The following is an 11,149-nucleotide window of genomic DNA, read 5'->3' on the forward strand; positions in this document are numbered from 1 at the left end:
TTTTTTTTTTTTTTTTTTTTTTTGGTACCAGGGATCAAACTTGGGTCCCTGTGCTTGCAAGGTAGGCAGCGAAATCACTAAGCTAAATCCCTGGTCCGCCTTTATCCCTTTTTTAAAGTAGCATAAGAGAACTGAGTCAACAGAAGCCCATACTTCCATTAATAAAGTTTACTAAGGAAAGACTTCAATATTCCTTTTATAATTATCTGTAGATTTCATTTATATGTATAATATGGTTCTGTATTACCCAAGAAAATTTAGGGCTGGGTGTATTATCAGAAACAGTCCCCTCAGAAAGAATGTTGAATGAATTTATAGGATAAATTGTCCTGGCACTCATAACGTACAGTAACTCAGAATTTCATTTACTGACATGCAGGGCAAGCCTATAACCAGGTTTTTTATTTACTTTTTCCTCATAAAAATATTGTAACTATATTAGCTGCATGTTTATGAATATATTTATGAATATATATGCTCATAAAAATTCATGAAAATTACCTTCAATGCCTCTAAGGATAAAAATCCAAAGTGTGAGAGGAAGAGGCGGGCTGTCTGGAATTCCTGGGCAGGGGGTGGGGGCTTGCAATCTGTAATAGGGTCCGGAAAGCTTCTCTTCTGCAATTCACCTTCACTCTGCTGCTCAAGGTGTATTTCATAAGCAATCTGCTGGGCCATTCCACTCCTTAATTTCTCATGTCTCTCCTCTAACTGAAATAAACCAAACACTTCATTTTGTGAACTTAACAATTGTTTCTTCATCTCCTGGCTGTACATGATACCATTCTTCTTTGTTCCCCTTCAAACAGGCAACAAAAGGGGAAGAGGTGTTGCTCCTACCCTGACTTCCAGATCCTTGTCTACTTTCACCTGTTAGCATCCCTTCATGTTGTAAAAGTTCTATCTTGGATTCCCTTTTAAATGTACTCTTGGACACTCTCCCAGATCCTTTCCTTCCCTTCTGATCAAACTTACTTTAAAATTCCATTCTCTGGTGAATGATGAGCCTTCTTACAACCTTCTAACAACCTGGCTCAATTCTACAACCTCTACCTTCACAACTCTGACCATCCTGTGCACTTTTTTGGGGCGGTGGGAGTGTACTGAGGAGTAAACCTTCACACACATCCCCATCCTTTTATTTTTATTTTAACTTGTGATCCTGCTTTCCATCCCAGATTATAAACTTACATGACCACAACTAGCCCTGAAAATATCTTAAATCTCATCCGCAACCTTCTTTCAGGAGATATAATTCTGGTGGAAAAAAAAAAACATATAATTCTGAAATTCCTCTCCAATCCTAAATTCCCTTTCTGCACTCCCTGAGTCTGTGCTTTACCATTACTGAAAGGCACTCAACACTGCCTATTTTTCCATGCCACTAGCATACTTTCGCTTCCCAACTAAACTTAACCCAGCCAAATCTAACATCTTAATGCATTCTCCTTATGTATATAAAAAGGTTGTGTTGGCACTTCATCTTCCCAAATTCCTAACCGTGCCCACCACTCCAATTCTTTACTTATGCTCTCAGATCCTAAGGACTTGAAGTAAGCAGAGTGGGTTAAATAACACTACCACACATGATGCTACTTAACCTTGTCTGGATTGCCTGGAAATTTCAAAAACTATCATTGATCCCTTGTATACTGTAAGAACTGAGCCTGAAATTTACAAAGGGTTTCTCAATTTTCTTTCTACTCTAAATATCTCTGACCCTTTACTTATTCTCTCATCCTCTTCTGTATTATCAGAAATATCCCCATTCTAGATAAAATCACCTAGACTCGACTCTGCTGCTTTTATTACTTATATATTCCCTTAGTGTTAGCAGCTCTCTTCTTCATTAGGTTCTTCCATTCAACCTATAAACATTTAATATTTCTCTTATCCTTGAATGTAAAAAAAGAAAAGAAAAAAACTAACCTTGCCTTTCCTCAGTTAGACTTACTTCCTAATGCTATTCTCCATTCTAAACCTACCCCATTAGCGGTAGTAGGGGACTTCATATTCACACCTCTCTCAACATAAATTATTCCTCAACCACTTATTGTCAGTCTCACACTTTACACTCCTTTGAACCTGCTTTCAAAGGTCAGATACAATTCATTTCTAAATTCAGGGCCTTTTCTTATGCCTCCTTCTGCCGGATCACTCCAGCATTTGAGAGTGCAGCCCTCTATTCCTGCACTACTCTCTCGTGCTCTGACATACCTTGGTCCACCACTTCTTAAAGTTCTCCCCTGACACAAGAGATCAGTTATTTCACTTAAATATGTAAATTAATCTAAAATCAAATAAACTTTTCCCATCTTTCCAAACCTGAGTCCTTCCTAATATACATATTTTTTGTAAACAGCCCCAACATCTCTGTCACTCAAGATCAAAATGTAAAATTCCTTGGCTCTTTTCCTTCCCTCATCAACCTAAGACTATATGGATCTACCCCCCACAATACACTGTGTATATTAAACTTCATTTTCAGTGACGTAATCCTTCTTTCTCCTGCTTGGATCATCAGATGTTCTCTGACTTTGTTTCCCTTCTAAATGTCCTTCATTACCAGAATATGATTATGTCTACACTACTGAAATCTACCATGGGACAACCCAGGCAGCCAGTGACCTTGTCTCTCAGAGATGCCCAGATCATATCAGTCAACCCTAATCTATACTCAATTTGCTGCAAGTTACCTTCCATACACTGAAGGCAATGCCTTGATCACAGACATCATTTAAGGATGTTTGTATTCATCCACCTTAACAGCAACTAAAAGCAATTTATCTTACTTCTTCAGTGACAATTTCGTGCAAATCTGGAATGCTCAGATCTGCTTTCACAAAAGGAATCTTATCCACCTCTTCAGGAAATGGTCGATGTTTCACAGTATATTTAAATCCAACATCATTTCTAGGAACTGGACGAGGTTCAGGCACAAAAAGCTGTTAAAGTAATACAAGTAACATTATATTTATTACATAAGGCTCAATACCATGTGTAATGATTTGTATTTCTCTAGTCTGCTTTGATGCCTGTGTTTCTCTAAGATTACATGTCATAAAAACTCAGTAAGAATCTACAAATGCTACAGCTCATGGTAAAGGCAGGCAGCCAGTAGCAGTATGCTCAATTTTATTTTCTTAAAAATATTCAACTTGTAGATTTCATGATTGCTGAAGGAGTTGAAGATACTACTACTGCCCCTGGCCTAAATTTCCCACATTCAGTACTAAGCTAATGGATGTGGCACTTCAGAGCTTTAAGACTCAAATTACCATTTCTCTAGTAGCTCTCAGATCTTTCCATACATTATAGTATAAGTTCAGGTTCCCTGAATAGTTCCAGAAAGTGAATCCAATTTTGGAACCTTAGGTGGCTTATCTAAGAGTATGGACACCAAAACTAGGTCCTCATGTCTCCAAAACCCTGCTCTAATACATATATAATACCTACATCAGTAAAGTTCTTTTCCTTTCCCTTTGAGTAGTCAACACTAACCTAGAGGCTTACAGAGCTGTTAACAAAATGTGATATGTATCACACCATCAGATGCAAATCAGGGTACACTCCTCAAGGGGTAAAAGACACAGCTCATATCACAGAGACACCTATGATACTAAAAGACCTCAGAACCAGGTATGGATATGCCTATATGAGGCAGGAGGATCACAAGTTTGAGCCTAGCCTGGGCAAATTAACAACTTAATGAGATCCTGACTCAAAAAATAACAAGCAGGAGGACTGCAGTAAGTATAAGGCCAGCCTGGACTGCACAGTAAATTCAAGGCCATCCTGAACTACATAGCCTCAAACAACAAACAAAAAAAAAGATTAGTGATGTAGCTCAGAGTGAAGACCCTTGGTTCAGTCTTCAGTACCACACACACAAAAAGGCTCATATTCCACTTTTGTAGTTGTCTCTTAAATGCTACTGAAATTTTATGAAATCATATTTTTAAATAATTTTAGTAACAAATACAAGCTTGCAATGTAACAAGTGAAAAAAGCAATATGCCAAATGACTCAAATACTATTTAAATGTTATTATGCATATAATAGAAAAAAATATTGGAAAGAAATCCACTAAAATATTAACTGTGGCCATTTCCCTCTGGAATACAGGTGATTTAAAATTTCTATTGTCTGAATTTTCCAAATTTCTTATACAAGCAAATAATATCATGTAAACAAATGTCAGAACGTAACAGATTTAACACTCTATATTAAAAATTATATGTGGGGGGCCGAGGATTTAGCTCAGTGGTTCCACTGTTTGCCTTACAAAGACAAGGTCCTGAGTTCAATCCCTGGTACCAAAAAAAAAAGTGTAAACACCCACACACACACACGCGCGCACACACACACACATGGGCTGGGGATTTAGCTCAGTGGTGCTGGCCCCTGTTCAATCCCTGGTACCAAAAAAAACCAAAAAACAAAAAACAGTATACTGACAATTACACAGGAATAAATCTATATAAAACAATGTGAAACTAAGGAAAGAAGGAAAAAGAAAAAATATGAGAAAAGCAAAAAATGGAAACAAAGTCTTTGTAAATAGGGAAGGGGGAAAGGTGGAGGAGGGTGAAGGGAAAAAGGTGATTTGTGTGGGGAAAAAATAAGAACCATGATACATCATGTAAAGGTACAAGATCCCAGTGATGAATGTAACTGTACTGTATACCTAACAAGTACCAATAAACTTAATGGGAAAAAAAAAAAAAGACCCGCTGCTAGAAATATCAAAAGGCCTTCACAAATTTTCCCCATATATGGCATGTATGTGGCTTTTATTACACTTAAAATTACACTGAAAACCCTGCTCCACTGTTCAGAATGGCAGTCCTTACTCCTAAGTAAATGTCAGCGTCACACAGAAAGCTTTGGGAAAGTACACCTGTCTTCAAGATGCCTTTATAGAGTAATTTGATAGACGTGGAATTTTAAGTTCCAAAGTTGATTCTGATACGGACTGAGGAGAACTTGGCCAAGGATCAGAATTTTGTTTTATCTGTGATTTTTTTTTTAAATTGGAATGTTATATAAACTTTTTTTCTTTTGGGTTTGAGACAGGGTCTTGCTATGTATGTAGTTCATACTGGCCTTGAACTCACTATGTAGCCCTGGCTGACCTTGAACTCATGGTGATTCTCCCACTTTAGCCTCCTGAGTGCTGGGATTGCAGGCTTGTGCAACCACTTTGAATGTTATATAACCTTTAATTCACCCACCTATACAAACACATGCACACACACTCATCACTTCCCTGTAACTTCTGATGGGTACCTTCTGATTTGCTTTTGCTCCCCTGGGTAAAAGGCAAAGCTGTTGTGCCCAAGCGAGTCTTCCAGACATTCCTCGGACCAGCACAGTGACAGAGGGGAAAAAATCATCTAGAATAAAATGTGTAGAAGTTTTTATTTCAGACAATCACCATTTATAATACACCTGTTATCAACTGCAGAGATTCATATAATCAAAGCCCTAAGCCCAGTGTTTCCTATACTTCAAGCCTTTCTGTACTATTTTGTGGTTTCTGTCATATTCAAGTATAGTACTATGAGTATTACTTTAGTTCATACCAACCACTCATTATTAACTTAAATTTATTTAAAAATTAAACAGTGAACCTCTAAAAGCATAGCCAGTAATTTTCATGTGTTAATTATGTACTTTTAGAATAGGAGTTTAAAAAGTCATAAAATAACATTCACCAATATTTCAGCCAACATCATCTCATGTATCTCCAGCAGGTCAAATCCATTTTTGGATATATCCTAGCAAACATTTCTAACCTCTCAAAGTTAGAAACAATCTAAATGCAGTGTTGATGTTATAATTGGCTGACAGCTTTGTGTGCCACTATTCCTCCCAGGCAGGCCCCATTTCCTCCTAGCAGAAGTTCAGTGTGAAGGGGTATGTAAGGACTCCAGATGGACTTCCTGAGGGACCCAGATCTTTTTTTATTCCCTTCTTTTATCTCAGGTGTAGGAGGCAATCTTGTTCAAACTTCTCTCTCAGTTGTTCCGTATATTAACCATTACAAAAAATTATTAAAGTGTCTTTGGAATGTACAAAATTCAATTATTTATATTTTTGGTAGACTTCTATGCAATGAAATTACTTGGAATGAGAGAAGGAGAGTCCTAAAAAACCTGGAAAAGGCCCAGGAAGTCTGAAGGGGACACTAAGATTTTGCAGATTCCTCAGTGGAATCATAAACAATAAGCACAGGCCAGAGAAGGTCAAGTAAGTCCTAGGTCTAGAGTACAGAAGAAAGAGGTGACTACAGAAAAGATTCAGGAACAGCACTTTTGAGATGAATAGTAAAATAGCCGCATTCCATTTCATTCTAAAGTCATTAAATCTCGCCACAATATGATGGAAATATGGGATTGTATTCTTTTATCCCAAACTATGAGGCAATATTCACTTTCAGTTGATGGATTTCTGAGATCCTACTCACACTCAAAAACATTTGCATGAGACTTTAAGACTCTGTTCAGCTTTGCAAAGGCAAGGATCTTTAATCACTGAGCAAATCCTATCCCTGTGGGACAACAAAACCAGAAAGGGATAGTATTTTATTTAGAATATCTAGGTTCAAGTCTTAGCCACACCAAATACTTCTCAAGCTAACCTGGACAAGTTAGAGCTTCTCTGAGTTTCTTCACTTCTAAATGAGAGAACTGTACAGGAGGTGATTTCTCTGAGTACTTTTAGGCCCATAGATTCTGTAGACTTCATATTCCTTCACCTTCCCAGCAATAAAGCTCTCTTTACAAACTGGCAGATGCCAATTATCACCAGGAAAAACTTGGCAGTAGTTTGAGTTGCAGTAGTAATCACATATCTTGAACTGGTTTGTAAACCAGGGTAGGGAAAGGAGGAAAACAGTACATGTGTCAATGGAAAAATCAGTGAAGAGTTTTCAGTAGGTCAATTTGTATTTGAGAATAAGTACTATGGTGGCAGCAAGCGGGGTGGAAGCAAGGGCAAACAAATTTTGAAGTGGCGAGGGCAGAATCAGGCCAGGTAGGAAAGAACTGCAATAATCTAGGTAAGAAATAGTTAAGATCTTGCATTTGGATGTTCTGGGAAGGATCCAGAAAGTGTTAAGAGCCTCTGGGGAGGTAGAAACTTGGAAACCAATTATATAAGGAAATAACAGGAAAAGCAAGCAAAGATGACTCCTCAGATTTCTAGTCTGTGGGTGGCAATAACTGAAACAGAACAATGAGGGATGGTGGGCAAGGGAGCAGAGGGACAGGATACAAAGTTCACAAGGGAAGAAAGAATGACAACAATTTCTATACACAGTAAACATAAAATATCCCACTAAGATAGACTTTTTATAAAACTAAAGAGCCATAGTTTAATATTTCAGATACTTATAGAGTCTTTAAACAATTGTATTTACTATATATTTCCTACTTATTCACCTTCTATTTCTTAAGTGTTATTGTTCCACAACTCTAAGTCCTCCAAGATAAATATATAAACCTAGAATTCAGTCTTTCCTTCTCTGACAATATTGGTGAATGCACTAATTTAACCTCAGAGAAGACTTGAAGGGTTTTAACTTACTCTGTTCATTTCCAAGAGGTTGCTCCAGCATGGCCAGGATGACACTGTTATCCAAGACAAAGTATCGGAAACTATGCTTGTTTATGGTTGGTAGCCTGGAGTATTTGATAAGAGTGGTCTCATTCACCAGACTACAAGGAGAGGCAGGACCACTGGGTGAAGGAAATGCACCAAGCAACTGCATAATACTATGGAGAATGGAATGGAGAACAGTTAATTCCCAAAGCAAAATCTTATGTTTACCTCGTGCACTTAGGTGTTTTTTCACTCCTCTGAATTTTAATTGGCCACAGCCATACTTCTTCATGAGTCAGATATAGCCCTAATGGTGAATACCTATGACACATCCTGACTGCCCTCCAACAACGAAGGTCCATTCCCCCAGATGTAGGGAGATAGTGGCCACCGCTTTCAGCTGAGTCTCCCTATAAGACTATCCTCGCCCAATGAGAAATATCTCTCAGGAACACAGCTTCTTTCTGGGATGGGCCACATCCAAAGAATGGTAGATATGAGGTTATAGTCTCAGTACCTCACCTCAGCATGAGAGAATGCTGAAGGGTCAAGCGAGCCCCAGAGCACTTTGTTGTAAATATCACCATTTAGGACCTCCCTTTGCCCCCTCCTGCTTTCTCCATCCGCTATAGAGACTGAAAACTGCTTGCAAGCAAATTTCTTTTAATTTGCTACCCAGAGAATTAAACTAGCCACAGTACCAAATGATGAAGTGCTGAAAGTTATATTTAAAAATCTGCTTGTGTGACATACACCTGTAATCCCAGCACTCAGGAAGCTGAGAGAGGGATAGCACTGCAGTCAAGGCCAACATGGGCTGGCTACACAGTGAGTTCAAGGCCAGCCTAAACTGGGCAGTGAGACCTTGTCTCAAACAACAACAAAAAATCCGCTTGTGTGCTCCATCCAGGTATTAGGATTATACTTGCTAAAGCATTCCGTGTGTGTGCGTGTGTGTGTGTGTGTGTGTGTGTGTGTGCGCGCATGCACGCATGTGCGTATGTATGCATAAAGGCCCAAAGGTAAGCCAAATCTAATCTCACTTTTCAGATGAGAAAATTCAGGCTCACCAGAGATAGGTAGTTAAGAGGCCAGAAACTAGGACCTGTTTCTTCCTTACTATGTGGCCATAAGGAAACATCATTTTATGAAGAACTTGAGGCACTAATAGTTAAATCTCATACAACTGTTGTAATTAAATGAAAATCTATGTGAAAAAAATGCTTTATAAACTGGAATTCAATTCATTACAACTTAATGTTCAAAAAATGTTTATGATTTCTACATATTTTCAATGAACAACTTACAGTTTATACTTGCACCAAATACTGTTTTAGATGTTTTCTATACATTATTTTGTGTAGTTTCATAACAACTCTATGAGATACGTCACAGTATTATTCTCATTTATAATAAGGAACTCAAGCTCAAAAAGAAAGCATCTTGTAATTAAAATGGAAGGATTTTTCCTTGTGATTCTAGTATCCCCTGACCTATCACAGACATGCCATTTGGAAAACAAAAGCCCCACGATACGACTTTATCACATCACTCAGTCCTAAACCTGTGTACTGTCTCTTCCTTTCTCTCATTCTAAGGTTTGAACCAAACACCCCAGATGATGGAAGGCAACACTGTTTATCAGATGTTTTTCTCCTCCTAGGGCTGCCTAAGAACTAACAGGACCGAGAGAACTTATGATGAGTTCAAGCCTCTAAAGATTTGTGGAAAACAGAAGAAATACCAGATCAATAATGAGAAAGCATGGCTTGGTTTTCTAAAATAGGACAGAGATGGATGTCACAAAGCACACAGGCCAAGAGAATTTCTTGTAGTCCACGTAAGATTCTAAGATATAATGGTACCTTGACTCAATAACTTAATTTGTTCTACGGTTTTGGAATAGATAGCCACATTTGTGTTTGTGTGGGAAAGATGGTCCCAGTTGTTTGTCACCCCATGCAGTCTGCAAACAAAAATAAAATTCTGCCAAATCCTTCTGTTTGCGAACCAAATTCTTTGCAATCAAAAGCATTGGTACCACTGTATTACCAAATAAACTACTAGAAAAGAAGTCAGTAAGATGAAATCATACCAGCCTAACCACATTTTTTCTTCTGCACAGACTAGACTAGAAAAGCTAGTAACTACAAAAGCAACAAATATTTGACAGTATGTCACGATAAACTTGTAGATAAGATTTTAAAATCCTTATGAATGTGAAGGAAATTCTCTGCTGCTATGCTCTGTGAATTTATCTATGTTCTGCCTTTTTTAAAATAATGTCTTTGATTAGAACACAAAGAACAGATTCATGAAATCTACAGCTGCCCAAAAATTGAGGTGCAGAGATAGTGTATCAGTAGAGCTAGGATTTAAGACTGAAAGCACCAATGTGGGCATGGTGCACATGCCTGTAATTCCAGCATGTGGGAGGCTGAGGCAGTAGGATCATTAAGAGTTTGAGGCCAGTCTAAGCTATATTGTGAGACCCTGCCTCAAGCACACATACACATACACATGCACACAAACAAAGCACTAAATAAAAGACTGAAAGTAATGAGTTCAGTCTTATAATTCTTAAAAATCTATGCATTATACTCAAATATCCACAGACAAATAAGGACAGGATATGAATGACAGATGACAGGCAAACATATGAAAAAGACAAAAAAATTTAATTGACTTAATGAAAATAACTAGGTTCTGAAAAACCCAATGTATCTTTAAATACATTTTATTGAAAATGTAATATTCTACAGATCTTAAATGTAATCTACCTATGAAAACTACCTCAATCTGTAGGACTGGGGTGTATACTAGAATGGTAGAACACTTGGCTAATACACACAAAGCCCTGGGTTTGATCCTCAGTATGGGGGTTAAGGTGGTATGCCTTACCCCAAATGAGAATGACCAGGATAAAGGTACTACAGAGAGAATATTGGGGGTAGGGAAATTCACTATCCTCCACCCACTTGAGCTCAAATGCCTTTCTAGGAGCACCCCACCCCCTGAACAGTCTATATAACCCCAGATCAAAGCACATATGGTCCTCTTTCTTCTTCTTGCTCTTGAGCCTGAAAGTCTGATATATCTACATAGTGCAGTGTTCCTTTTCTGTTGTCCCAGTACCATGTTTCTGTTTGGGACCTGCAATAAATGTAGCTGCTTTACCCTCACCATCGAGCGTATACTTTGAAATACTTCTTGCTGTCCACAAGAGCTTGGAATCTGTTGTATCCACCATACGGTTATAAAACTACTTAAATCCTTGTAATGTGAAAAATATCAGAAAGTACTGGAAGAAATTAATCAGAAAGCATATAGTCAATGTCTTCAGACAATGCTACTTTCTGGAAAAAAGATACCACCATCAAATCTGAGTTAGAACCAGAGGGTAGCTAGGTATGGAGGTACACACTTATAAACCCCAGCACTCAGGAAGCTAAGGCAGGAAGATTGCTGCAGGTTCAAGGACAACCTGGGCTATATAAGGCATTCAAGGCCAGCCCGAACTGCATAGCGAGACCTTGTCTCAAAA

General features: G+C 38.2%; 1 protein-coding gene across 7 annotated transcripts in view; it reads right to left on the bottom strand.

The window, feature by feature from the left end:
• Ralgapb (Ral GTPase activating protein non-catalytic subunit beta) overlaps positions 1 to 11,149 on the bottom strand; it is a 79,320-nt gene that overhangs the window by 19,643 nt on the left and 48,528 nt on the right. For all 7 annotated transcript variants that reach the window (XM_010640063.3, XM_010640061.3, XM_010640062.3 and 4 more), the window contains 4 exons: positions 7,591 to 7,778; positions 5,290 to 5,396; positions 2,793 to 2,945; positions 502 to 711 (listed from right to left, as the gene is read on the bottom strand). In XM_010640063.3, the coding sequence (XP_010638365.1) occupies positions 502 to 711; positions 2,793 to 2,945; positions 5,290 to 5,396; positions 7,591 to 7,778 (658 nt within the window). The remainder of the gene's footprint in view (positions 1 to 501; positions 712 to 2,792; positions 2,946 to 5,289; positions 5,397 to 7,590; positions 7,779 to 11,149) is intronic.

The sequence above is a fragment of the Fukomys damarensis genome, unplaced genomic scaffold (genome assembly GCF_012274545.1).
Source record: "Fukomys damarensis isolate Sample0158 unplaced genomic scaffold, DMR_v1.0_HiC HiC_scaffold_22, whole genome shotgun sequence".
Lineage (NCBI taxonomy): Eukaryota > Metazoa > Chordata > Mammalia > Rodentia > Bathyergidae > Fukomys > Fukomys damarensis.